This window comes from Sceloporus occidentalis, unplaced genomic scaffold, assembly GCF_023333645.1.
Source record: "Sceloporus occidentalis isolate IW3139 unplaced genomic scaffold, rSceOcc1.0.p SCAF_8, whole genome shotgun sequence".
NCBI classification, from domain to species: domain Eukaryota; kingdom Metazoa; phylum Chordata; class Lepidosauria; order Squamata; family Phrynosomatidae; genus Sceloporus; species Sceloporus occidentalis.
Window position 1 is genome coordinate 265249 of NW_028316988.1, and position 27659 is coordinate 292907.

At 53.0% G+C, this 27659-nt stretch overlaps 2 protein-coding genes across 3 annotated transcripts; one reads left to right on the plus strand and one right to left on the minus strand.

Annotated features, from left to right (window-relative positions):
* Positions 1–3210: 3210 nt before the first annotated feature.
* On the minus strand, positions 3211–7467 carry TMEM82 (transmembrane protein 82). The gene is made up of 6 exons (XM_089537259.1): positions 7332–7467; positions 7175–7247; positions 6495–6669; positions 4753–5161; positions 3725–3912; positions 3211–3315 (listed from the first exon to the last, which is right to left on the minus strand). The coding sequence occupies exons 1-6, from the start codon at positions 7423–7425 to the stop codon at positions 3211–3213; spliced, it is 1044 nt and encodes a 347-aa protein (XP_089393385.1). The 5' UTR covers positions 7426–7467.
* Positions 7468–9067: 1600 nt separating this feature from the next.
* On the plus strand, positions 9068–27280 carry LOC149307584 (pleckstrin homology domain-containing family M member 2-like). Of its 2 annotated transcripts, XM_089537255.1 has the most exons (20): positions 9068–9463; positions 14800–14906; positions 15324–15433; positions 15862–15961; positions 16212–16299; positions 17080–17266; positions 17836–17895; positions 19131–19368; positions 19704–20435; positions 20895–20964; positions 21367–21457; positions 21910–21974; positions 22617–22705; positions 23083–23215; positions 23466–23656; positions 23959–24024; positions 24137–24296; positions 24982–25161; positions 25404–25520; positions 25716–27280. In XM_089537255.1, the coding sequence occupies exons 1-20, from the start codon at positions 9401–9403 to the stop codon at positions 25851–25853; spliced, it is 2985 nt and encodes a 994-aa protein (XP_089393381.1). In that variant the 5' UTR covers positions 9068–9400; the 3' UTR covers positions 25854–27280. The 2 variants fall into 2 exon arrangements, with proteins under 2 accessions (XP_089393381.1, XP_089393382.1); XM_089537256.1 differs by lacking the exon at positions 17836–17895 and having other exon boundaries at positions 9069–9463.
* Positions 27281–27659: the final 379 nt, after the last annotated feature.

Sequence of the window (27659 nt, forward strand, 5' to 3'; positions counted from 1 at the left end):
GTCCTCCCCTTTCCCGGCCAGAAGGAGCAATCCAGACCCCCTTGGCCTTTTTCGGAGGGGGAAGGAGGAGGAGGAGGAGGAGGCGCCCCTCCGGCCCTCCTTTTGGGGGGGCTCTAGCCCTAGGGATGGAAACGGGGGAGGGGGGGCAAAGAAGGGACCTTGTGCCCTTCCTTCCTGGCCCTTGGCCCTGCCTCCGAAGCCAGTCCCAGGGGAGCCCCAAGCGGTCCCTCGGGGCTTTGGCCGGTGGGACTCTTTTCCTCCTCCAGCTGCCCTTCCATCTGAGGCTCCCATGGGGCTCTCTTGGGGAGTCCTTTCCCCTGCTCTTGACCTTCTGGCCCTCGGGGCCATTCAGGCCACAGAACCAGAGCACTACTATCCCCCTCCTAGGAATCCCTGGGATTTGCAGTTTAGGAAAGGGGTCCTTAGAAGTCTCCGCCAGAGGCTCCTCTAGTCCTCTCTCAGGCTACAAAGCCAGATTCCCTGAGAGGCAGCCGTGGCTGTTAAAGTGGGATCATAGCAGTATAATTCTGCCCTGGTTCCAGACAGTCTGACCCCTCTTGCCCTGCTGCTGCTGCTGCCATCTCTGTCAGCTCCTGAGCAGGAGGTGAGTCACTCCCTGAGTCAGACTGACTCAAGGCAAGGCCCCAGGGCAGGCTCTGGGGGTTGGGGAGTCTGCACACAGGAGGCCAGGCCAGGGCTTGGCCCACTCCCAGAGGCCCAGGGACCCCCAAGGAAGGGTCAGATGGGTAAGAGAAGGCAGGAAAGGCTGGGCAAAGGACGGGTAAGAGAAGGCAGGAAAGGCTGGGCAAGGGAGGCAGCTGCTTCAAGAAATGACCCCCCACCAGAGACACACACAGGCGTCCTTCCAGCACAGTGCAGCCCTGGAAGCCCCCAGAGGTGGCTGGACTCCAGCTCCCATTGCCCCCCCACCACTGGCACTGCTGGCCATCTGGTGCATTTGCCCCTGCCCAAAGTTGCACCCAGTACGGTCAGGCAAGAGAGCCACCCTGTGTTTGGGCTGGCTTCCCAGGAGCAATCCAAGGTGCTGAAGCTCTTGGGGGAGATGGGATTCAGCACTAGAGAGAGCTCCTGGAAACCCTGGCTGGATTGATCAGCAGTCTGGAAGGGGAGCCAGTTCTTGAACCCAGGGCCCCCTCAGAGCCCTCTGCTTTGCCCTCCACAGAAGAGGAGTGCTGGGCAGACAGGCAGCCAAAGAGGAAAGGAGACCCAGGACTTTGGGGTGCCCTTGGTCCCCTCTTAGCTAAAAGGTAGGCTATACATTAAAAATGAACACGCAGAAATAACTGGCTAGTCACAGTGGCTGCTCTCCTCTTGCAGCAAAGCTCTAGCTGATCTAGTTGCTGTCTTATGAGAACGGACTCTGCGTTTTGTTTTGTAAGAGATGGAGAGCTTCACTTAATCTCTTCCTGCAATAAAGGAAAAAACATTTCAAAAGTTTTGCCTCCATTTATATTAAAGCTATTCTATGAATTCAAGTGTATTTGCTTCACTTGGCGACATTTTTGCCAAGCCCTCCTCCCTGTTAATACAAAAGAATCTGTTGCACAAGAGGCAAGGTAGCCTTTTTTCCTGTAAAGAGTCATTTTTTGCAAGAAATATTCTCAACAGGCAATAATTATTGGAAAGAGGTAGTTGACCCTTTCTCTCAGTTAATTGTCTTTTAAAAATGGTCATTATAATAGACACTGCTATAGTAAGCGCAACAAGGACTTCATTGCAGCAGGCCCCATGGCTTAACATGAATTACTTTCCAAAAGTAACTTCTTGATCTGGAAGTGAATGTCCTTCTGGGTCTTTGCAAGAGTTGTTTTGGTGCCAAACCCTCCTGAGACATGATACTGTTGTAAAATAAGTTTTATCAGTGGCAAACAGATGCAATCGATGGTACCCAGACCTTTTGCTGATGGAGTCCAGCATCCCCTCACCGCCAAAGGTAGAACTGGGTCCCTAAACCGTTGGCAGGTGACCCAGTTCCCCATGGCTGGCTAAAGAAAGAGTCCATCTTTGTGCCATGCTCCCCCCAAGAGAGAAGGGCGTTGTCCATGACCTGCAGGAAAGGGAGTCACTCTCTGCTGAGTCAGCCAGGAGCCAAGGACAGATCCATCTTGGTCTGGACAATGTCAGAGAAGGAGAGGCCTGCCCTGGATTCCAGGGATCTCTCTGCCTTCCCTCCTCATCCTGAGCAAAGGTCGCTTTCAGATGCTATGCGAAAAATGTTATGGCCTTCCTAGCCATGGTTTGCCAAACAGGAGAGGCCCCACCTGGACAATGCTATCCACACATATCCACACCTGTCCCGGGATATGTTTGTCTGGATGTGAAGATACCACATTTTAGCTGCATTAGGATTTTAGGGTAATGCCAAAGTGGGAGCTAAGGGACTGGGACTGAACTCTTTGAGGTTTTACCTCCATCAAAGTTAAAACATTTTTAAAACTGGGACTACTTTTGGTGTGTTTGATCCAACCAGCATCTAAAACATTACCAAATGCAACAACACAATGTTCTCTGCCAAAGAGTAGGGTGGGTAGCCTTAGATCTCAACTGAAGTTTCTTTTTGTCTTGCTAATGAAGTTTAAATGTTATTTCCTGGGCTTTATGGGGATTTTTTTGTCTCCCAGAGCCCACATGTCCAAGGAGGAGCAATGGCCTCAACCTACATAGATATTCCTCCATACATCTTTACTGAGAACAACTATAGCAACATCTTGACGAAATACAGGTCTGTGACCCCAGCATCCTCATTTTCTTTCTCCTGTTTGTTTTTTAACACCTTTGCCGGATGAAGAAGCCAGTGGAGCTTCAAAAGCTTGCATGGTGGGTTTTGTGCATTTGGGTTGGCCCTATAAAGGCTTCTCTGTTTTGTGGGTTTTGCATCATATGGTGGTACTTTTCTGTATGGCTACCCCTGGATAGGTTTACAGTCCACATTCTACAATAACACTCAAAATCAACAAAACAGTGATAGCTTTGTAGGAGACCCATTCTAGTCACTAGAGGGCACCAGGCACAAGGAACAGCCCCATTTCTGCAGGTCTGGTCCTCAAAGGGTCAATGGTGGTCCCTGAGAGCTGCAGACAACCACTGCAGTGGACCAAGGCTGGCCCTTGGCCCTTCGATCCCCCCCCCTCCGTCCATGGTCCACAGTCACAATATCACACCAGCTTCTCTTCACTGGATCTCTCTACTTTAGGATGTCACTGCCACTGATGGGGATTTTTTCAAGTGGTCTTTGTACAGTTTTGGGGGCCGCCGAGAGCTGGAAGCCGAATGGGAGAATCTCTGAGCATAATCCTGCATTAAGACAAAACGGAAAGCCAGAAACAGAAATATGAAGGTACTGAAAGTGAAATCAGATTTAGGTTGAACAAAAGGAAGCATTTCTTCCTACAGTGGCTGCTTAAATAGTGAGACTCATTGCCACAAGATAAGGACTTTAGGACCAAAAATCACACTGGAATCATTCATAGACTGTAGGTTGGTCAGTGACTATGCGGCTGATATCTAGAAGCTGGGAGACCAAAAGAGGTTGGCTATACTCCACTTTCCTTGCCCTGTTAGCTTTGGCATGACCTCCTGGGGAAATTCCTAGATTCTGGCAGAATCTCTCCCACAGCCAGGAATAGTAAACACTCTGAAAACAGCAGCATGGGTGTGATGGCAGCCATGACTTTTGAGAAAGAGGCATTTCAAGGCTCCTCACCTGCTTCCGACAGATGTCCAACATGGCTCCAGCCTGCGCCAGGCACCAAACCTCCCCCACCAGGGAGACCAGGATGTTGGCGATGTCCGTCCAGCGCCCCACAGTCATCAGCAGGATCAGGAGGCCCCCCATCCGGACAAAGACCGTCTGGAAGGCCATCTGCTCCGTTGGGTTCTGCCGCTGCTCCTCTGCCACCCAGATGAAAGGAGAGTGAAGAGAGAAGAGCAAAGTGGGTCACATTTGGGCCGTCCATCCCCACAGAGACGGGAGGAAAAGGAGGAGCCGACACTGTCGGGGCCTTCCTTGGGCAGCTGGCGTGCCAGCGGATAAGCCCAGAGGTACCCCCAGGATCATGCCATGGCAACTGTCAATCCATCCAGCCCCCTGGGTCCTCTACTCTGACCAGCAGCTTTGCAACCTGTACTCATTTCACGTGTGTGTCCGTTGTGCAGTGGCAGCCACTGAATGCACCATGGCCTGATGTGCAATGGGTACAAGTTCACCAGGGGCATTTTTCAGTGCCCATCTGGGAACCGGCTAGTTCCAGAGTACAAAAGGAGCACCCAATGCGCACCAGAAGTAGTACCTTTTGCATGTCAGCAGTGCCTGATAAGTATCAGGAGTGCCCAACGCTCATCAGAGCCCTCTTGCTGGTACCCAGATGTGCATCTTTACAACTCACTAACAAGAGTTTTGTTGTGCTCTTGCAACATAGCAATTGAGTCATAAAGCTAAAAAATGAAGAATGTTTTCAAATGCACAATTGCATCTCCATTTGAATTTTTACATAATCTTTTAAACTAGATTTCATTGCATGCTCCTTTAAAGTAGACACAAAAGTGATCAACAAATGCTTCCAAAAAACCTTAAATAACAGACATGCAAGGGCCTGAAGGTGGAGGCTGCTCTCATCTCCCGGTCATTCATGGAACTGTATGTGGCACTGAGGCATGTTCACAGATACTCCAGTTGCTCGAGGAAAGGGGAAGGTGTGAGAAGTATTGAAATGGGTTTTGCTCTGGACTGACCTTGCATGTAGATGACCAGGAGGGTGTAGCAGATGGTCAGCGGCGTCCAGAAGCGGACGGCCTCGGAGGTGGTGAGGAAGTCCCGGTTGATGAGTGCCACGGCGGCCAGGTCGGCCACCAGGAAGGTGACCTTGAGGGCGTTGCAGAGAAGCCGGGGGATGCCATGCCAGTTGGCGAGGAGGAAGAGGCAGAGGCCGCAGTAGCGCTCCTTGCAGTGGAGCTCATACATGGTGGAGACGTGGCGGGCCAGGCGCCCCACATAGCGGGCCAGGAGGGCGGCCAGGAGGACGCTCAGGAGCAGGTTCCACGTCCGGTGGGGCGCCCCTTCCTGGAGGAAGCTGAGGCTGCAGGAGATGCCGCAGCCTAGGGAGTACTGGCAGAGCAGGTGGAGCTGGGTGCTGGGCGCTCCCTGCGGGAGCAGACACAGAAAAACGGGAAGGACCATGGGCAGCCCTGGATGAAAGGCCCCCCCACTTTCCCTCCTAAACACTTGGGGGAACAAGGCGGGTGGCAGGGAAAGGATCACAGCAAGGGGAGGATGCCCAGCTTTCCACAACTTGGCAAGATTTGGACTGCAACACTCAGAATCCTCCCACCAGCTATGGCTACAAATCCCAGCTGTTAGCACAACCATCAGTTCAGTTGTTCAGCGTGTTTCACCTTCCTTTCTTTTGCTATGTTTTTAGCATTTCTAAATTGCCTTGTTTGAAATGGGGTGGTTCTAAGCTGACATGGTAGAAATTGAACCATCCAGAGGTCTTATGGCACAGGGAGTCAATATTTAAAATGAAATCATCTTAATTATTTAAGGTAACCAGACACTAAGGGCTCGGTCTTTTGGAGGCCAGGCCAAGTAAAGAAGAGAAAAAGGAGGAAATAAGAATGGCTGGCATTCTGCATGGGACTTACATCTTTGCAAATGGTCTTACATGTGTGTGCAGTCGTCAAGTGAGTGGTTTTGCACCATCCACATTGCCCCGGGGGCTGCCATGGTATTCCAACATGTGGCTGTTGGTTGCAAAATGGCAGACAGTGTTGTGGCTGACACACCAGGGCTGGATCCACATTGGTGCCAATTCACATCAAGGAGCATCTGGTGTGTATCAGAAGAGCTAAATGTGCTTTGGACCACTCTTACAGATTATTATTATTATTATTATTATTACAGACTGAGTCCCAGTCCTGGGAAAAGAGCGGGATACAAGTAAGTAAATAAACAAACAAACAAACAAACAAACAAATGACAGATGCACCTCTTCATCACTCTCTGTGTTTTGGCAACCTAGTTATTAAAAAAACCCTGCAATGGTTGGTATTGTCGCTGTTGATGCTGATCATCTTGGGCTAACTTGGCATGAGGCTTCACTGCCTTGAATGATCTGGTCCAGTGCTGTCCCTCCCAGACTCAGGTGGCCAATTTTGGGTGCCCCAAGCTGGTTGCAGAGTGCTAGCTGTTGTATTTTTACTGCCAGGGCAGATGGAGAGGAGTTTTCTTTCCTGCTTCTTGTGCCATGATAATGAAACTAACTTCAGTTCTGGGCTTTGACTTAGCCGTAGAGCTAGGAGGGATGGGAATTACATTTTGAGGGGGATATGTTTCCTAGCTTCCTCCAGGAAGGATGCTGGGAGTTGCAGCCTGGTGAAGCAAAACCTCCTCCCAGCTTGCCCGTTTCTTGCCCTGCCAAAGATCTTGTGGTCCCCCTGAAAGGAGGCCGAAGAAGAACAGGGGAGCCAAGGCGTACCTTGTCATGGGAGAGGAGGGAGGAGACGGCGCGGAGGGAGAACTCCAGCACCACCAAGGCGGCCACGCGGGAGCCCACCACCATCAGGGTGCCAGTCATCACCAGGAGGTGGAGCTGGTCCAGGAGGGGCCGCTGGTGGCCCAGGGCCGCCTTCTCCTTCTGCCGCTCGGGGTCACTGGGGAAAGGAGAAAGGTTAGTCGCCAGGAGAGCAGTGCCAAAAGACACCAGGGGTTAGCAGAATAAAACAGGCTTCCTCTTGGGGCCAGAGCTTGGCCAAACATTCCCTTTTGGGTGGATTACAACTCCCAGAATCCCCATATCAGTCAAGGCTTCTCCCTCCCCTTTCCTCTCCCAGCACCTGCCTTTCATCCACCTTGAAAAACAGAAGGATCAAAGCAGACAGGCTAGAAAAGATGGCCATGCCTTTGGGTAGCCTGAACTACATTCTCCATCAGTTCTAAGCAGTGGCTGGGGATGATGGGACTGCACGTTATTGGAAACTGTTTTAGCTGGTTTTAAATAGTCTGGTTTTAAGTTCCAACAGATAGATAGATATACTTTTAGTGTTTCAAAATGATTGCTCTTGGTTGTCCTGAACTGATGTTACCATACTCTGCCCTGAGATCCTCAGATACTTGGTGGAATATACTTGACTGACTGACGGATGGAAACCCACTCACTTCAGGCATTGGATGTAGAGGTAGATCCTCATCAGGCTGCACAAGACGGAGATGGCACAGGTGCCCACCAGCCCTGCGAGGAAGGCAAGGTCAGAACAGTGGTGGTGGTGGTGGTGAGAGACCCCAGGGAGCGGGGAAGGAGAGCCCTCCAACTCACCTTGCAAGAGGGAGTCCAGGAGGCTGGAGCCCCAAGCCAGGCTAGGGAAGCCGGGCAGCCAGGAGCCCAGGTAGGAGGCCAGGCCGGAGAGCATGGTGGTGGGCCACCTGGGGCCGCAGGGGAGGCTGGCCCTTCTTGGTCGCTCTCTGCTCCAGGCTCTGGCTTCCAAAATCCACGCAGATGGGAGGAGGAGGAGGAGGAGGAGGAGGAGAAGGGCCTGATAAGGGCGGCAGCCAGCCCCTGCCAGGATGGGAGGCCAAGCCAGGGACCTTGCCCTCCTGCCTCCATGGGGCTGTGGTTAATCATTGCCTCTCTTTCTCTGGGGAAGGAGGGTGCTCAGCCCCAGCAAAAGCAGGAAGGCTCCCTCCGCTTTGCTTTGGGCAAGGCCTGGAGCCCAGAGGCAGAGCTAGGAAAAGGTCCTCTTTCTTTCTTTCTTTCTTTCTTTCTTTCTTTCTTTCTTTCTTCTTTTTCTGGCCTGCGAGTCCCACAAATCTGAAAGTAGTCTGCCTTCCCTATCCGCGTGGATTCAACCATCCCCTGCTTGGAAAATGTATTCTATCTCTATCTAGATATATCTGGATGTATATATATTCCCCCAACCAAACCTTGACACCATTTCACAAGACTGCAATGGGGCTTGGGCGTCCCTGGATTTCAGTGTCTCCAGGGTGTCCTGGCAGCCAGCAGGTCCCAAGGGCCCCCTGTGTTTTGGAGGGAGCTGTCCAAGGGGATAAGGAGGGTCTCCATTTTGGCTCCCTTTCCCCAAAGCAGAGGGTCCCACTCCCTCTGGGTCAGAAGCAGCCGCCAAACATGGCCTCCTGACCATCAGCCCTTGAGGCGCTTGGCTGCCATGGGCCTTCCTTCCGGCTGGGGTTTCCTGGGCCAGGGTTCTCCAGAGGCCTTTGCCCCCATGGCCCAGAGAGGGTGCTTTCCCAAGGCTTCCGAGGCGGAGTGGGTATCCAAACCTGGGGCTACCCTCTCTGGGCAGCCTCTTCTGGGGGTTGCTTGGTGCCCCCAAACCCCGGGGCTTCGTTCCTTTGCCTCTTAACCGTTTCCCTCAGATCTTGGCAGGTTTTCAGCCTGGAAAGGGCCTGGCCTTGCAAGGGAGACTTGCAAGGTTTTCGCCTGGGAAAGGGTTGAAGGCTGGGAATTTAGGGCCGGAAGGTGTCTTTCTTTTCAAAGGGAGGTGTTTGGGGAATGTTGGAAAGCCCTGAAGGATCTTTGGGGCTGAAGGGAGCCAGTCCAGGAGAGGCCCTGCCGCCTCCTTGGATATAGATCCAGATAATGATTAATAATAGTTAGTTTTATTTCTATTCCGCTATTCCAGAGACCATAGCGGGGAAGAGCAAGTCAGCTCATTAGCCCCCAACAGTCTGGGGACTCATTTGAGCTCCCTCCTGGGAAGGATGCAAGGAGCTTGGGCCCTTGGGCTGGTCTTGAACTCCTTCTGGTCTTGACTTGAGTGAATGGCTGCAGTGCAGGCATTGAACCGCTGCGCCGCCACCGGATGCTGCGGCTGGCGCTGCTTTCTTCCCTCTGCGAAGCTCATCCTCCTAAGGATTTGTTTGTTTACTTCTGTGGCCAATGCTTTCGTTCCTGGGGGCGGGACTACATCCCCCAGGGTCCCTTGCGCGCGCGGAGGCCGAAGCGGAGGCCCGGCGTGGGCTGGGTCCTGGCGCGCAAAGGCGCCTGGGGGCCGTAGTCCGCGAGGCTCCTCCTCGTCCTCCGCCCGCCTTTTCCTGGGCGCTGCCCGTCACGAGGAGGAGGAGGAGGAAGAGGAGGCCGGGGCCGGGGCTGGTTCTGCTGGGCCGCGGTCATGAGGGCGCCGTCGCCCTTCTCCTTCCGCTGAGCCGGAGGTCGGCGCCCGGCGGGTGGCAGCGCTCAGGACGGAGGGCCCCAGGGAGAAGCAGCTCTGGCGGCGGCGGCAAAGGCGGCAAAGGCGGAGGAGCCGGGGCCCGGATGCCCCCCGGAGGAGGAGGATCAGCGGCGGCGGCGGCGGCAGCAGCAGCAGCAGCAGCAGCAGGGTCCCTGGGGCCGAGCAGGAGGAGGAAGGGGCGGCGCTGTCGGCCATGGAGCCCCCCGGGCAGGTCAAGGACCGCATCCTGGAGAACATCTCCCTCTCCGTCAAGAAGGTGGGCCGCCTGGGGCCTCCCTTCCCAGGGCCTCCTCCTCCTCCTCGCTTTCCCAGCCCCGCAGCCCCCGCCTTCCCTAGGACGAGGGTCGCCCTGCAGCTGCTTCCAGGCCCAGAGCTGCCCCTCAGCGAAGCGAAGGAAGGAAGCCGCCCCAGAGGCCCCTCGGTGCAGGGGATCCTGGGAAGGATGGCCCTTGGTTCCCTGGCAGCCGAGGAGGCCAGGGGCGCCCAGGTGCCTTGCCTGCCTCCGAGCCCTTTGCAAGTGACCCCTGGCAAGGCCAGGGCAAGCATCTCGGCCTGCAGCTGAGAGAGCGCGGCCTCCTGCCCTTCGCCGGCCAGAGAGCTCCAGGGCCAAGCTGGGAGGGATGCCCCAGGGATGGATGGCGGCTTAGGGCACCCATTGCAGGCAGAGCCCATTGGCAGAGATGGGCCCAAGGCTTCAGCGCCAAAGCCAGGGGTGTGTCTTGGGTACATCTCAGGCACATAGCTTTAATCTCAGACCCACGCCTTGAAACCAAAGCTTGTCTTCCCTCAACCCCCAGAAAGCAAAGGGGCTGCCATTTCATCCAGCCAAGAGGACACTTTGGAGGAGCGTCTCAGGATCCTGGAGAGGGTTTCTCAACAGTCGGCCTTTTCTTAAGGCAGGGCCCCTGCCTTCCCTTCAGAGAGCTCCAAGGGGACGCTATGCACCAGCCCTTCCCAGCCCATCTGGGTTGGCACCAGCAGCAGGGACTGGCTCCATGTCTCTTCCCACTGGCTGCTATCATTTCTTCCCTTCCAGGGGCCGCATTTGAAGTAGTGCTGCTTTACGTGGTCCTTCTTTCCCCTCCCAACAACCCTGCAAGGTAGGCTGCTTTGGAAGAGAGAGACGCTGGCTCTTCCCCGGCCCAAGGACATGGGAGACCTTTTGGCTACTAGGCAGCTGTGCCTCCCTGATGGCAGCTACTTCTCTCCTGAAGAACTGTGCCACGTAAGGCTGGCAGAGTAGTTTTGGCGTTGGACTAGGACTTCGAATCCCCGCTCAGCTGTGGAAACCCGCTGGGTGACATACTTAGTAGTGTTACACTGACAACACACAGTCACTGCACTTTAGCTGCTATTGCAGTTTCAGTTGTGTTCAGAGCAGCACCCAGAGAAGAAAGAGAGGGGAACGGGTGCCTGGCGCCTGCAGGATGCCAGTTCCCCAGAGCCCCCGCTGGCATGGCCAGTGCGGAGGGACTGTGGAAGCCATCACCCAAAACAGCAGCAGGGCCAAAGCTTCCCCAGCCGGGTCCAGTCTACAGAGGGCCTTTCCCAGGTTTTCTAGTGGAAACAGGCAGAGATCCATCCTTCTGGAAATTCTTGCCTGGTAGGTTTTCCCTGACAAATGTGAGCCTCCCTGAATGTATCACAGTGGGATCATATGATGCGCAGCTTTGTATTTTGGGAGGCCACGTGCTCCAGGACTCGGTCTCCCGGCTGAGAGGCAAGTGTTGGCGACTCTTTGGTGGCTCCAGAGTGAGCCTGGGTTGCATTACGCAGGCATAGGCAAGGAAGAGAACTTGCAGGACTTGTTGAGGAGGAGAGCCCTTGCCATTGGTAGATCTCACAGATGCAAGGGCCGGGTGAGTTCAGCACCAGGATCAGGATCATGGGAAGTGTGCTTTCACAGAAAGCCGGCCTCAGGACTGTGTGGGACTCCTTACGGCCCACAGCTGCGGAAGGGTCCTATAAAAGAAATACTGACAGGCTAGTTTACAAACGCATTTAGTCATGTTCCTGAGACAGTTGAGTAAATAGAAATAGTTCAAAGCTGCTTTACGTTTATCCTATTGATGCTCTTTAATGGACCTAGGAGAAGTTTCTGTCATTCAAAAAAGCCAGGTGTATTGGCTTCAGGCACTGAGGAAAAACCCCATTGTGTCGGAAGGATTAGAAAATTAAGGTTGCTGGGGGATTACAGAGGCTTTTGCCTGGTGCTCTCCTGGCTCCCGAAAGGGCAGGGAAACAAGGCCAAGGCGCTTGCTTCCAGGTCATGATGCTCCAAAGAGAGACTCAGGTTCCTAGCCCAGAATAATCCCAGTGCTAGGCCAGGGTCAAACACAAGGCAGTCCAGGAGACCAAAAGGGCAGCTGGTGTTATTTCATTATAATAATGGTGTTTTTAAAATCCAAGCTGACCCTTGGCACAGCCACTTCTTTCTGCAACTGCCGCCTTCTTCATCAAGCTGGCACTTGGCAGCACATGCAGATACAAGCCACCCTCCAGGGGCAATAGAGCTGGCCCCAGGGCCCCAGGAGAAGGAATAGGAAACAGCAGGGAAGAAATACACCCGAGTCCCACTGACATCACCAGTTTCTTTCAGCTGCAGCCTGGCCATTGGGCGCCTGCAGAGACATGTTTCTTTCTTCCTGATGGGGAGTTTCATACCAAATTTGCAGAAGTCCACCGTCACATCAGCTTCTACTGAAGAGTCAACACTGGCCAGTCTGTGTGTCTAACAAGAGGCTTCCTTCTCCCTGGGCTTGGACAAGAAATACGTAACCTCCGCACCTGTTTGCTTGCTTGCTCTCATTCCCTTTCTCTGTCTCCCACTCGCGCAGTGAACAAAGCAGTTGCTCTCTCTTGAAGCAGTCATGGGCAGTTCCAGCTTTCTTGACTTTATTCTGATCTTTCACATGCAGCTTGATGGAGAAGGCTGTCCAGAACCTGCAAATGTTGAAAACCCTAGGCCCACCTGGCTGAACGTTGTTCTTAAGGATGGGAGGCCTGCTGCAAGGGAGGCTTAAATAACAAGCCCGGACCTCTGCCCATCTTTGTTGGGGGGATTTCCCCAAGTCAAACAAAACCCACCCCAACCAGGGACCTGTTTAGGGTGCTGTTTGTCCTACAACAGATGGGCATAGGCAATCACATGCTTGGGGCTTAGACACAGGCACTGTTTGTTTTGCCCATCGAAAGGGTTATAAATAGCTCTGTGACTCAAACCCAGTATTGCCAAAGAGGCAAAGGGTGCCCCCTCATCCTCTCTTGTGGCATCATTGGCAGGGACCAAATCTGTTGGCCAGCAAAGGTGCCCACTGGATGGAACAGCTTCCCAGGAAGGCATTGTGAGGAGAGGACACTTTCCTCAGGGAAGGAGACCTTTGGCAGTGTGTCCTGCTCTGGAAATGCCACTGGGTACCTTTTGAACTAGTGGTGATGGTGGGGCCAGGGCCGCTGGAATGAGACTGTGAGAGGAGTCTGGTCAGCCATCGCGTGCCATTGGCCATCCAGACCTCTTTGGTAGTTGGGAGCTTGGCATCCTAGAGTCCCCTCTTCTAGGAAGTCAGCAGCACGGACCTTTTGCCATTTGGGCCTGTGAGATACGAGAGGATGATGAAATCCCAGGAGAATCCCAGAAGATTGTATACTGGCATCCCTGGGCTTGCTCATGCCCTTCCCCAAAGAGCTTCAGGGATGGCAGCAGGTTGGGAATATGGCCCACCTGCCTCTGTCATCCAAGCCTTCTGGTGAGAGAGCCTCCACTTGGGGAGGAGGAGGAGGAGGAGGAGTGTTCTGCCCAGCAAACCTCCTGGTAGCTCCCCACCTAAGGAAAGATGTTACCTCGGGGGTCTCTCACAGCCGCTGCCATGAAGTCCTGTTTATCACAGAAACCTTCCTGTTCCACAAAGAGAAAGCTGTTATATTGCGACTTGTCCAGTGGGTTTGAACCCTGGTCTCCAGTGTTCTAGTCCAGTGCTCAAACCATTTCTCGCTCTGTAAGTCCTATGCCACCAATGTGATAGTGTTGGTCCTCCCCACAGCACACAGACACACAATTGGCATTGCTACCCTGCATTCAGTCTGGGTAGGGGTGGTTAATAATAATAATAATAATAATAATAATAATAATACATTTTATTTGTATTTTCCACCTCTCCCTGCGGATCGAGGCTGGATTACAACAGAGAATAAAATCAACAATAAAATACAAGATACAATCAATAGAACAAACAACAAAACTACTACCAATCACTAAAATGACCAAATTGTTGTCTGTGTTCCATGCTATCAAAGTCAGAAGTGGGAGTGTTCTTTGAGATCAGCTATAGAAGGTCAGATGGATAGCTCCGCCGGAAGAGATCCGTCTTAAGTGCCTTCTTAAAGGCTTTTAAGGTGGTAATAAGACGGATCTCTTCTGGCAAGTTGTTCCATAATTTAGGGGCCGCGGCTGTAAAGCCACTTGTAAACGCAGCTGGTTAGCTCTTGAGAGCTGAGCTTCCAAGATACCTTCTCCCCCCATATCATCTGAATGGCTATGAGGAGTCATTTCTCTCTGTCATTCTCACAGTGGGTCTGGATCCTTCTGCTCTGATGCACTTCAGGATCATGAAGGCCAACTGCTGCCTGAGTCCTTGTTTTAGGAGCCTAATCCAGCTGAGACAGGGCTTCTGCCTCTTGCCCTGATCCAGTGCCAGCAATGTCTGAGGTGTGGCTGGAAATCCTGGCTTGGGAAAGAGCTGCACCTTCCTCGGCTTTAATCCTTTGCCTGGAGAATCCTCCTCTGCACAGGCATATCCCAGCATGGCATCCTAGCATAGGCAGGGCTGAGTGTGGGTGGGATGGAGGGTTTCTGAAGAAGGAGCACCTGGCCCAGAGGTCAAGGGGAAGGAAGCGGACACCTTCCGGACTGTAGTTTGCCTTTTCCATTTCATTACCCTACTTTCCTTTTCACTTAAGAAGCTCCCTTAGACCAGGTTAGGATTGTCTCTCTGCCCAGTGTTGTCTTTGGTCCCTCCCTCGCTGCCTGATCTTATTAGAAGGTAACTCCAGGAATTGAACTAGGACTCTGCATTTAGTATGCATGCTCTGCTGCTAAGCTATGCTCTCTCCTCCATTGCCATTTTCTAATAGTTAATTGTTAGGTAAATGCATTTCTGAGATCTCTTGCCTCCCATCCCTCTCCTGCTGGACTCCTATGAGAAAAGAACTTGTACCCCCTATCAGTAAATGGTGGGTCTATGAGTAAAGCAATATAGACAATTGGCTTGTTCCTGAGTAGCCCCTGATAAGCTTTCCCTGATACCAAGCCCTGATAAACTTTTCCTGGGATTGATTATCCGTTTTCAGAGTTCCAACGCAAGTGTAAAAGTGCTGAGGTTCCAGTCTCTCTGCTACCTCTAGAAGCAAGTCTAGGTAGAGTTATCTTGACTACTGTGAGCATATGAGCCCTTAAGAGATACTTCAGTTCCTCACTGGTTCACCTGTTTTGACCCTCTGGAGTGGAGTGCTTTGCATCTGTGTTAATCTAGTACCAAAATACTGGCCCCATATTTCATTAGCTGACGTTCTCTCCTTCCCCTCCCTCTCTTTCAGTTGCAGAGTTATTTTGCTGCCTGTGAGGATGAGACTCCGGCCATCAGGAACCATGACACTGTCCTCCAGCGACTATGCGAGCACCTCGACCATGCGCTTCTCTATGGGTAAGGTGCCCAGCCCTTTGCAGAAGCCATGCCTTTGAGTGTGGAAGCAGTGCTCTGCTCCTCACTGTTCTTGAGAGAGCCAGCCTTGGCAGAAAGGCAGGCTGGATTCTCAGGGGTTGGGGTTTGCACCCCGGCCACTTTGAGCTGTGGTTTTGAGGGGGCCTTGGGCAGAGCGCTCTTACCCTCCATCCTTGCATTGGACTCCCTTTGAGTGGCACACGGTGTGAGAGAGAATGGTTGTGAGCCTTGGGCTTTGAGAAATAGACTGGCCTACATACCAGAACTCAGCCAGCTTTGTTTGTGGGGAGGATCCATGGCAGACAGCCAGGAGGCTGCCCATTGGGGCCTAATTTATGGCCAGACTCTGAACAGGCTCTCCCCGTCCTTCATTGCCTTCTTCCTCTTCCATTTCCCCAGGCTGCAAGATCTCCCTTCAGGCTACTGGGTCTTGGTGGTCCACTTCACCCGCCGTGAAGCCATTGAGCAGATAGAAGTGCTGGAACATGTGGCCACAAACCTGGGCCGCAGTAAGTGTGTGGCAGGGCCATGACAGGCAGCAATGTTTCTTTGGGTGGGCTATGAATGAAAGCAGCAGCATGCATGTGTCTGTGCTTGAGAGAGAGGGAGAGGACTATTCATTGGCTAAGCTTGAGCTAAAGTGATGAAGGCACGGAACAATTTCCTCTGCACATTAAAGTGGCCTGGGACTGCGGAGAAGGCCTTGGTAGATTGGAGGATTAAACCTCAGCGCCTCTTGGGAGTCACCAAGCATGGACTCACGTTGATGGTTCTATAGCCATTAGTGACCCAGAGAAGCCATGCTGACTCTGTCTTCAGTCAGCCTTGGCTGTTAGCAAGATAATGTGTGGAAATGGAGGGGCTCAGGGTGGTTTCCTCCCCCATCGATGCACAAGCAGTGTCTATAAAGCCTGCCTGCCTTTGCCGCCCCTTGCAGGCCGAGCGTGGCTGTACCTGGCCCTCAATGAGAACTCTTTGGAGAGCTACCTGCGGCTTTTCCAGGAAAATTTGAGTCTGCTGCACAAGTACTATGTTAAGTAAGTCCAGTGGGATACAAGCGGGAGGGTGTGCTAGAAGCAGGCAAAGCCTCCCCCCCTTCAGTCCTTTCCTTCCAGCCAGCCAGAATTTGGCAGTTTGGGTTGCAGAATTTTTCATAACAGTGCCTGCTTGTTAACTGTCCTGAGGATCAGATGCAGGGGAATTCCCTTTTGGGGTTGGGGCTGGGGTTGACCTGAAAAGGCTGTAGAGCCCCTGAATTCCCTGATGATCACCTTGTCTGTCCTCCAGGAACGCTCTTGTCTGCAGCCATGATCACTTGACCCTCTTCCTTACACTAGTCTCTGGCCTGGAGTTTATCCGTTTCGACTTGGATCTGGTGAGTCAACATTCTTCTCTTTGAGACAGAAAGAAGGGAACCTAGAGACAGCCCTACTCTGTACTTCCTAATTCTTCTCTCCCCCCATTTTGTCTGTTCCACACATTTCAATTCAGAACACATGGGGAGGTATTTGTGTGTTCCTGCGTGCATGCATATGTTTATGCACATGCTCCCCATTACGTTTCATTTATGGGTTGTTAGAACTTGTCATTTTTACAAAAGCAGCTTCATTCCTCTCTCCAGTTTCTTGGATCTGTAAACCAAACAAAGAAGTCACATTGATTTTTAAAACATTAATATTTGATGGCTTTTGCTCTTAAAAGAAGAGCATTTGACCTTTGCTTTTCCTTTGGTGAGCTGATGTGCCTTCAGTTCTTGTGTTTAAAGAAGGGCAGAGATCCATCACTGTACTCTGGATTCTTTGGGCTGCACTCATTGTGAATCTAACCATGCCACTTGGGGAGAGAGGGGCCATGGGACAATCAGCGATTAAGCCTGAAATTGACGAGAGATTTGGGGCAGATAGAAAGAGTCCCTTTTGTGTACAAATTCCCAGTGGGGTGGGGCAGAGGCAGCAGTGTTAGTCCATTGCAGGAAAGACGACAAACAAGTTTTCTTCAGCATAAAACCTTGCATAAGGCAACAGCTGAGAGCTACAAGCAGGCAGCTTCTCTGACAAGCAGTTCTACTTGGGGGCCAATCCAGGAGGAGGGCCTTGTTTTCCCTCCAGTGAGAAGTGGGTCCATTCAATGCCCTGTCTGTCTCTGGCTCTTTCAGGATGCTCCTTACCTGGATTTGGCGCCTTACATGCCTGACTACTACAAGCCTCAGTACTTGTTGGACTTTGAGGACCGTCTGCCTAGCTCAGTCCATGGCTCAGACAGCCTCTCACTCAACTCCTTCAACTCCGTCACCTCAACCAACCTGGAGTGGGATGACAGCGCCATCGCACCCTCGAGCGAGGGTAAGTGGGGAAGAGACAGGCTTCTCATGCCAGCCTTGGAAGAGTGTGGGAGGAGATGAGCGCCTGCCAGGTGGGCTGCTGGAAGGAACCCTGGGAGCCAGTCTCTTGGGTGAGATGTTGAGGAGAGGGAGCCAGGTCTGGTTTGTACCAGGCACTCTGCCCTTGTGAGAAAGGGGTGTGTGGAAGAAGAGATGGTTTGGATATTACATCTGGTCTTGCAAGGAAGCTTCACCATAAGCATTACATTTCCCTATCACCACAAATACTGCTCAAGGAGCTGATCTCCAGCCAGGTGCCTACTTGGCTTGGAAGCATTTCTGTTGGATCCCAGTGATTTTGGAATGCTAGCAGAGGCTGCAGCTAGGGCTGAGTTGCTGTAAGGCGGCTTCATGGTAGCTGGCATCCTCCAGTCCAGTCCAGTCTGCTGCCCTCCCATACTTTTTGTAGGATTACTGGGAAATTACCTCCAGGTCTCTTGTTTCCTCATCCCTCCCCAGTCCCAGCTAGTTCCCCTCCCTGCTTTCCTGCCACCGACATTGCTAATCCTCCTTTTTGTCCCCATTCTATAGATTTTGATTTTGGAGATGTCTTTCCTGCGGTGCCGTCCATGCCCACTGCAGCCTGGGAAGGTGGGATGAGTTGCCCGGTCTTCCATAGCTGTGCTCTCTGTGCCGCTTCTGTCTCTGCCCCGGGGCTCCCTGCATGCTCCACAAGGGGTCCCTAACAAGCAGAGGTGCCCAGAGAGGAAGGGGCAAGGCCTCGCCTCCCTCTTGCCAGCGTAACCAGAGCATTGGTGTGCGTCCCAACAATCTATGCCTCCCAGTGTCCCCTCACCTGGCTTTCCTGGGATATCTTTGTTTAACATCTTCACCCTTCTGCAGCTTCCAGCATGAGACATTACTCCTCTTTCTCATTGTCAGATTAACAAGATGTCCAAATGTTTCTGTGCAGGACCCAGAGATTACTTCCATCTTGGGGGACAACTAACCATGTTCTTTGCTCTGATGGTGCATGGGGGAAATAAAGGAATGATGTCTTTCCTTTCTCTTTCTCTCTCTCTCTCTGTTTCTCACTCTCTCTGACTTAATTACTACTGGTCTTTTCCTTTATAGCAGAGGTGGGCAACTGCCAGAAGGGTAGGGGGCCTGTGAAGGGCATTTTTGCTATAGTTTTGCCTTCCTGGGCCAATTCACTTTACATTGACTTCCTGTTTTTAAAAGGGCCTTTCCTCAGCCTAAAGCTGCCTGGGGGAGAGGGGAACATGTGATAAAATGTTCCATGCCAACAAGAGGATGTTTGGGGCCAAATTTATTTGAGAAAAATATATTACCCCTTGGGGGCTTGCTCTTTGCCCACTCTGGCTCTCCATTTGCCTCAGTTTCCAAGCAGATTTTGGAGTAGGAGGCAGTTTTCAGGATGCTAATTTGGGCCTTCCCCATGGCAGCTCAGAACTGAAGGGTGCGTCTCCCTTACAGCATATTAAACTGCTTCACACGGTTGGCACTGGCCTGTAATTCTCAGCTAGTTGCCCCTTAAGTGTAGAGACACACAAAGACAGTTAAGCAAGAGTTCTTAATGTCCTCATTAGGCTGTGAGACTTAGAAGGATATAATAAGCTAAAGCATGTTTCAAACGTCATAACGTTCATAATATAGATAAGCCTGAGCTTCTCTATTCCTTGCTTATCTGGAATGCCCCTCTATTCTGTGAGGAAACCTGCAGGAGATGTCAGAGACATGTGCTCATTGGGCCTTGTGGGCGGCTCTTCCTTCCTTCTTGCCTTAGCTTCTGGCATCAGGACCTTCTCACGGTTCTGTGGGATGCCACCAAGCATTAAATTTTCCTCCTGTCCTTTCTTCCCCAGATGGAGATCTGACTGACACTCTCAGCTGTCCACGTTCGGTGACCTCTGAGCTGACTGCTGGCCGAGCTTCAGCCAGGAGCCCATTGCAGCAGCGCTACAACCCTTTCAATGAGAAGGCAGAAGCACCCTCCTCAGCCGAAACTACTCCGGTGCACTCTGCCATCCAGGAGAAGGCCGGTGGCACCACAGCGCATGGCATGGACCAGTCCGAGAGCTGCACAGAGCTGGAGGTCATCAGGTCTGTGTCAGGCAGAAAGGCACAAAAAAGCCAACACTTTGGGGATGATCCAACAAAATCTGTAAGAGAAAAAGGAGATGTGTCTCAAAATGCTGGAAGGTGCAGGGCTTAGAGGAATAAGGTGGGGAATTAGCAGATAAACCAAGCCCTTAAGGGAAGAGAAGGGTAAGGGAAGACCCAGTATATCTACTCTGAGAATCCTGCTGGTCACTGGTAAGCCCACAGAGGAACATGCCTTTTTTACTAAAGCAAAATATAAATGCTGGACATATTCCTTGGAGTCATGGTGCCTGTTATCAAAAGCCTAGCTCTGCTGCTGTTCTCCCTCTCTGCAGGTTGGCTAAGAAAAAGAAGACAGGCAAGAAGAAAAAGGCCAGGTCGGAGGAGGCTGCCATCCCTGCCCCGGCGGGACCTGAAAACCCAGCAGAGGAGGGTGGCAGGAGGAACAGCCAAGCCGAGCGGCAGGACTTCGCTCCAGAGGCCAACCTGGAACTGAGCACTGAGGCCCCTGCGCTCCCCCAGCTGGCACTGAGGATTCCCGAAATGAAGGACACCTCCATGGAGCGAGTGGGGCAGACGCTGAGCAAAGTCATCAGCTCTCTGGATAGTCATCTGGGGGCGGGCGGTTGGAGCCGCTCCGTCGAGCCCCCCGACCAGTCCTTTCGGACCGACACGCCAGGGGAGGCCCCCACAGAGGAGCTACCCGCTGGCGGCTTTAGCGAGGGGATTTCGGCCCCCATGGACTTCTACCGCTTTACCATTGAGAGTCCAAACGCTGCTGCAGCAAGTGGTGGCCACCATGACCCTCCAGGGAATGGCCAACCGCCACATGTTCCTGGTGGCCCTGAAGCTGCTGGAGAAGAGGAAGAAGGAGGAGAGGGAGAAGGAGAGACTGTTGGGCCCACCTTAGCCACCTTGCAGGAGGAGGTGGCAGAGGCCACCCCCATGGAACCCCTCAGCAGGCTGAAGGGGGACCGGGTGAGCCCCTCCCCGAGCAGCGCTGAGGACTCTGGGGTGGAAGAGGGGCAAGGGAGCCCTTCTGAGGCAGCCCACCCCTCTGAGTTCAGGTGAGCAGCTCTTGAGGGGCACTCTGGGTGGCTGCTTCAAGGCAGGGCTCCTCAGTGAGGCTACGTGCCTCCCAGCAGAAGAAGGCTGTGTAGCTTTGCTGTCCCAGAGCAGGGAAGGGACGACTGGTGGGTGGGAGAACAGTGACATCCCCAGGAGCCCCTCTTCAGTCTGTGGCACCTGCTTTTCGGTTCTTGAGACTGGCAAAGCACTGCTGAGGGGCTGCTGTTCCTTTGATTAGAAGCTTCCTCTTTAGGGCTTTGCCAGCGATCTCCTGGCTGCTTACTGTTCACTGAAGCATTGCCTCTTAGCTGCCTGTAATTAGTTCCTGTTCTGCACCTGCACAAAGGAGAGTTGAATTCCTGGCTTGCTTCTTCCTCTTATTTTCTTCCCTGTCTCATGACATTTGTTTTGTGTACCACAGTCGTTTTGAAAGCCATATTTCCCCCCTCCTGGCACAGGGTAGACAATAATCACTTGTTGCTGCTGATGATCCATGTCTTCCGGGAGAATGAGGAGCAGCTCTTCCGGGTACGTCTGGGCCCCTGAGGCCTTTCATTTCTGGGGGTGGGGGCAGCCCCTTCTGCTTTCCCTCTTAAGGAAAGCCATAGTATGGAGAGCAAGTAGGAAGAGATGAGTGATTCAGGGTGGTGTGGTGCTTTGAAAGTTGGAAGAGCACTCTGGGAGACCAGGTTTCGAATTCGCATTCAGCCATGGAAACCCACTGGTGACCTTGGGCAAATCATACTCTCTCAGTCTCAGAGGAAGGCAGTGATGGCAAAGCTTCCTAACAGATCTTGCCAAATATATATATGTGGGTTTTCCTTAGGGTTGTCATAAGTCAGAAGTGACTTGCACACAGGCAAAACCAACAAAGGAGGAAAAGATGGCAGCAGGGCCTTAATCGGGGGCTCCCTCTTTTTTCCTGAGCAGATGATCCGGATGAGCACAGGACACATGGAGGGCATGCTGCAGCTGGTCTATGTGCTGCTGACGGACTGCTACATCTACCTCATCCGCAAAGGTATTCTGCAGGGTGGACTGGCTCAGCCTTTCTGCCTTCTCTTGCTTTCTTTTCCACTTGTCCAAGCACAGCCCCAAAGAGATTCCAATTTTCTACTATACTGTGCTGTTTCGGATACCATATTCAGAGAGGGGCTGGGCAAGGGTGGGTACATCATAGCCCTTTTGATAAGGAAGTCATTTTTGGAAGGCTTTTTGTGCAATTCCTTTTGCCTCTGTTGCAGCCACCAAACTGAGAAAAGTTACATACACACACACACACAGAGTCTATTGTGGGATATGTCCACACAGCTTGCCCATCCATCTCTCCCCACAGATAATATGCATTGGGCCATGAGGGATGGCCCAAGCCACATTTCAGGGGCACAGAGGGGAAACTCCCACTCACCTCTGCTCTGAGGCCTTCCAGGGCAGAGACTTGCCTCCTAACTCTGTCCCCCACCCCTTTTCCAGGAGCTGCTGAGAAGCCATACATGGTGGAGGAGGCTATTTCCTACAACGAGCTGGATTACATCTCAGTGAGTTTGCTGGGGCAGTGCAGGGAGACCTCTCCCTTGTTTTTGCTGCAGTCATGGCTTCTAGGAGTGAGAGTGGATAGGTGGGTGGTGAACAAAGGGCACAGGATGCAGTCCTCTTTGTTACTCAGCCATGTTGGGATGGCTCCTATTTCAAGGGCCAAGGCTGCTTGACAGAACATGGGAAAGCTACTTCTTTGGTCTACTATTCTAGATCCCCTGGCTATGCTGTTATAGGAAGCTGCATAGACCCAAAAAATAATAGTAGTAACTTGTCCAAGTACTGCCCACATTAAACCTACCAAGGTCTCCCCAGGGAACAAAGCACCAAAACATGGGCCTCTCCCCAGGGCAGGGTGTGGTATGAGCACACAAACACATTCTCTCAGTCTGCAAGCTGGCACCAGGAGAAGCCCTTCGTATCTCCCTCAAGGGGAATGTGAGCTGGTAATTGCCTAGCTTTCCCATGTCCACCAAGTTTGTGGCCATATCCCAAGGCAGCAAAGCTACCCCTAGAGCCCCCTTGGTTGCCTCTTTTCTGCCCCCCCAACTCTCAGAGCACAGGCCAAGTAAGTTTCAAGGCTGTGGCCTCTCCAGGGAGGCCAGCCAGTCCTTCTCACCTCTCACACTTTGCTTCTTTGGCAGGTGGGACTGGATCAGCAAACAGTGACATTGGTCTGCACCAACCGCCGGAAGCAATTCCTTCTGGACACAGCGGACGTGACCCTGACAGAGTGAGTGACTTGGCCGCATGTTGAGACATGTACACATGCATGTACCTGGGCCCTTTGGCCTTGGCCACACTCTTCCCTTTCATGAGGCCATTTAATAAGCCAGATATATGTGCAAAGGGAAAAGCACCTGCCTCAGAGGGGGGCTCTCCTTTGCGGACCACACACTGCCACTTCTGAGAGCAGGGAACCTGTCAGGACATTTTTGCAAGGGACAATTGCAGGGTCTCTTTGTCAGCTGATCTCCTGACTGACCCTCAGCCTGAATCCAGGGCTTGTGGCATCTTAGCAAAGCCAGAAGATGCAACTCACCTGAGGGGCTTCCCTGCTTCCTTATTCCTGCTTCCCACCCTTCCCTCCTTTCCCACTCACCCTCACAGGTTTTTCCTGGCGTCTCTGAAGTCAGCAATGATCAAAGGCTGCCGTGAGCCACCTTACCCCAGTATCCTGACTGATGCTACCATGGAGAAGCTGGCACTGGCCAAATTTGTGGCCCAGCAGTCCAAGCGAGAGGTGAGGAGGGCACCCTGTGGGTCATTCCCCAGCTGAGACATGCACTCAGCCCAGCTGCAGGGGTCCCCTAAGATTTTTGGAAGACCTCTCCCCCAGCCACACAGTCTGCCTCCAGTGAAAGCATCTGCTGCCACCCTTGCAGGGGCTTCCTTGACACCAAAGTTGGGAAGGAGGGTTACGTCCCAAGCTTCCTCAGTGCTCAACTCCAGTCCTGCCTATGGCATCAGTAACGCTTGTGGGTCTGTGGCAGATCTCTGAGGTGGTTGTATGCTTCTATGGCCTCATTCACTGGGAAGATCCTATGGACGAAACCCTGGGACCTGCCCCTTCTCACTATGTGTCAGCCGAGAACTCTATCATGAAGGAAGGCGTCTTGAACTACAAGGCGGGCACCAATTACCTGGGCAAGGAGATCTGGAAGTCCTGCTTTGTGGTGCTCAGGTGAGGGCCGGCAGTGTGGCAGAGAACCAGGTGTCCTGGGCAGGGCTGGAGTGAGGGTGCTGGGCAGGAGTTCGTGCTGTTGGGGTTATGACTTCAGTGGAGCAGCTGCCTGGTGCTAGCCTTTGAGGCACCCTCCTTGACTCCTGGGGAAGGGTTGGATACAATCCTCCATAAATCATGCTCTCAGATGACCTCTGTGTTCCAGAAGAGAGTCTTCCCCTAAATTGGAGGTGGGGCAGGGATGGGGGAACCCAGGGGGAGCCTAGGCATGACTTCAGCTGCCACCCTCCTGTTTTCTGCAGCAGCGGCATCTTGTACCAGTACCCAGACCGCACAGACGTCACCCCTCTGCTCTCCATCAATATGGGGTGAGTGTCGGCCAGCTCTCTAGCACTCTCTGGCTCCCCTAGTTTGAGCCCCTCCACCTTAGGCGCAATCTCTTCCCCAACTCCTTGACACCTTACTCTCTCCTCCTGACAGTGGAGAGCAGTGCGGTGGGTGTCGGAGGTCGAACACGACAGAGCGGCCCCACTCCTTCCAGGTGATCTTGACTGACCGCCCTTCCCTGGAGCTGAGTGCCGAGAATGAGGAGGAGATGGCTGACTGGATGCAGTACCTGTGCCAAGCCGTCTCCAAAGGGGTAAGAGGGATGCCATTGGGGGCTTCCAGAGCAATTGTTGTAAGGATGGTGGCCACACAAGGCCTGAGGTCTGGGAACCTCTTTCAGCCCCCTCAGGGCCATATTAAATTTCAGCAAAAGGCCAGATTGCAGTGATAGGAAGGGCAGAGAAAAAGGTGGGGAGTATCAAAATGCCAGCATCTTCTAGCTTCAAGCTCTGGCTGCCAGGAACTGAGCCTGAGGAGAGGGATTCCTGCCTCTCAGAACAAAATCTGAAACAAAAACACAGCGACTAAACAATTATGTCACAGGGAAGAGGGCATGACTGTCTGGGAACCGCAGAGGGCCAGAATAATCCCCAGGGCATGAGATTCCCCAGTCCTGTTTTACAGGCTTATATTTGTAGCCAAGAACAAACACTTTAGGGCTGAGCCATGAGAGGCCATCTATCTGCACAGAGTGATCCATGGTGCTTGTGTGGACTGTGGCAGAGCAGGCATGCCTAAGCCTGGTGCAGCATGAGGACGGGTGGCCAAGACTCTTGGCAACCCTGGCATTAAGCCAGTTCCCTTTCTAAGCATGTAGAAGGTTGGAGTTGGAGTTTCTGTCCAACTCTGTTTGGAGACTGGGGTGGGAGGGAGGCGCCTCTTTTTTGAGAGATGGGTTCTTGATCTCAGCCTCTCCTTTCCTGCTCCCTACCCCACAGGTCGTCCCCCAAGGCGTGGTTCCTGCCCCCTGCATTCCCTGCTGCCTGGTGGTGACCGAGCAGAAACTCTTCACCTGCCATGAGGACTGCCAGACCAGCTTCTTCCGCTCACTGGCCACCGCTGAGCTGGCGGATGTGGCTTCTGTCTCCACGGAGGCTGGTCGGGAATACTGTCTTGTGGTGAGTAGCCCCAAAGGCTCTGTGTGCTAGTTGCCCATACCAACATTCTGTTGTAGACCACAGTTCCTGTGGGGAGGCTGCCCGATGCCAAATCCCACTTTCCTTGGTCCCTCTTATCCAAGGTGGCCTGGCACAGACTGGTCTATGGCTCTCCAGGCTTTCAGACGGCCTCAAGATGTTGGAGACTTTTGCAAGCAAAACAGGTGCTTCACCTCTTGACTTCTCTTTCTTTCTGCCACTAGGAGTTTGCCCAGGACCACAAGCAGTACTTGCCCCCTTGGGTCCTCTATTTCAGCTGCACAGCAGAACTGGAGCGGTTCCTTTCAGCCTTGGACTTAGTGTGGAAAAACACCTACCAGGTAGCCCATCTGGTCTCCTGATGCAGAACATGTGCAGGCCAGCCCTGGGCCTCTCTAGCTTGGCCTGGCCCACCTTGCCTGCCTGTTTTGGGGATTGTAGATTGGCTGTCAATAGCGGCAGGCCAAGCCCAGTCCCCTTCTCTCTGTTTTGGGTCTTGCTCACTGACCTTTCCTCTCCCTGCCTCCTGTTGGCAGGTGGAGCTTTTACACAAGCGGATCGAGGACACCTCTGTCAGGAAGAAGTGTGAGGATGCCTTGAGCCTGATCCACAGCGCATGGCAGCGGAGTGACAGCCTGTGCCGGGGCCGGGCATCTCGGGACCCCTGGTGTTAGCCTCCCAGCAGGCAGAGAGGGATACGATTCTGCAGGCGGTGGAGGAGAAGCCTTGCTTTGCCTTCTGACATGTGGAGTGGGGGTGGGTCGGGGGCTCTTGCTTCTGGAAGGAGAGATGCCTCCCTGGCACTGGCTGGCAGGGAGCAGTCTGCCAATGGAAAGGCCAGGGCAGGAAGGAGCTTTCCTTAGGTGCCATTGGCACCTCGGTGGATCAGTTGTTGGGTACTGGAGGTGCCTGGCACCTGGCTGGGGACTGGCACACTTTTCTGTCAGCTGAATGCTGAGGAGAGCAGCCATGAGTTTCTGACTGCAGCACATCTAGTCTCCCCCTGCATCCTGGCAGGAGCTGATGGCACCAGGCCTGCATCCCAGTGTTGGTGTTGACAGTGGGAAAGCCAGCAAGACCTTCACTTCAGGGCAGACCTCAAGGGATGCAAGTTTCTTATTAATGGGGAGGGTGGCAGGGGAGGTTCAGGGGGTGGGTGAAGGTAGGGGTCTCCAGAATGCCAAAGCAGCGCCTGGAGGCCCTGCTGGTGGGCTGTTCGTTTTAAAAGAAAGCATCAAAATGGGACTGCTCTGGGCACCCTCCTGCATGTGTTTCTCATAAGGCAAGCAATTGCCTTCCTTGCACAGCTTCACCCCCTCGGTTGCGGTACAGACCCCCACCCTCACCCCACTCCTCACCAAAGCAGCTCCTCCTGCCCTCCCTGGCCCTTGTCTTGCTGGGAAGGGATCTCTCTCCCCACCACCCCTCCCTCTGCCCCCATCCACCGCAGTGGCAATGGACTGGGCCCAGGGTCTGGCCCCTTTTTGATTCTGGGAGAGCAAAGGAGGGAAGGACCCTCCGCTGCTTTGCCAGCAGGTGGCCCCCTTGTCCCCAGCATGATGCTTCCCTATCAGAAGGTCCATTGAGGGTCTTTCTGGTTCCCCACAGACCCCCAAAGTCAGCCCCCCACCTCTGTCTTCTTGGGTCTCTTCACAAAAAAGGGGTTGGGGAGCAAGAGGCAAGATGCCATGGGGCTGTGCTGATCCTGCCATGGACAACCAGGTCCCTCGGGATGAGGAAGAGCCTGGGACCGTTTTTGTAAGGAGCAGGGCAGTGGGGCACAATCTCTTGAAGCCTTGCTTTGCAAGAGGGAATCTGCACAAATTGCAGGGTAATCATGATGGTGCCAGCCATAAACAGGGTTGGGGGGCTTGGGGTGGTGTTTTTTAAGTTGCCTGGGTAGTGGAGTTTGTTTTTTAAAACTGTTCCATATTTTTAAATTCTTTATTTTAACACAGTTAGAAAGTTGCTCATGTGCTATATATGTGTTCACATGGGGGCCTTTGTTTTATTTTTCCCCAGGAGGTGGGGGCCTCTGTGAAGGGATATGTCCCTGTATATACATCCGAGTCCCACCCGGTAATAAAGCGCTTCTGGGTAATTTGGCATGAGTCTGCCTCTTTGGCTCTGGTGGCGCATAGGGTCCCAAAGCCCATCGCTTAGGAGGGCTGCCTCCCGCCCTCACAGTGACCCTTTCCTGCCTCTGAAATCTTCCGTAGGAGCAGCGCATGCGCGCGCCTGAGTTCACCAGGAGTGGCTGCTGGAATCGAGTCACAGAGCTTTGCATGAGAGGAGCTGGCCTGCTCTTTTTAGCCGTTCTTCTGGTTCCTGGTAATGTACTCAGCAAGTCCATCTCTCTCTTCAGTTTGAGTTTTTGTTCCCTGGTTTTTCCACTTCTTCGCTGTCTCTTGTTATTCAGGGAACTCAGATGTTGCTTCCTTCTGGTTCCGTTTTAAATTCTTTCGCATCTCGAGTTTAAG

What these genes read in the sequence shown, in the direction of transcription:
- TMEM82 (XM_089537259.1), bottom strand. Translation starts at nt 7,425, where the DNA reads ATGCTCTCCGGCCTGGCCTCCTACCTGGGCTCCTGGCTGCCCGGCTTC. An exon ending in CCTGGACTCCCTCTTGCAAG is followed by an intron (nt 7,248 to 7,331) that starts GTGAGTTGGAGG and finishes CCTTCCTCGCAG; the next exon opens with GGCTGGTGGGCACCTGTGCC. An exon ending in TGGACATCTGTCGGAAGCAG is followed by an intron (nt 3,316 to 3,724) that starts GTGAGGAGCCTT and finishes GTCTTAATGCAG; the next exon opens with GATTATGCTCAGAGATTCTC.
- LOC149307584 (XM_089537255.1), top strand. Translation starts at nt 9,401, where the DNA reads ATGGAGCCCCCCGGGCAGGTCAAGGACCGCATCCTGGAGAACATCTCC. An exon ending in TCCGTTTCGACTTGGATCTG is followed by an intron (nt 16,300 to 17,079) that starts GTGAGTCAACAT and finishes TGGCTCTTTCAG; the next exon opens with GATGCTCCTTACCTGGATTT. An exon ending in ATGAGGAGCAGCTCTTCCGG is followed by an intron (nt 20,965 to 21,366) that starts GTACGTCTGGGC and finishes TTTCCTGAGCAG; the next exon opens with ATGATCCGGATGAGCACAGG.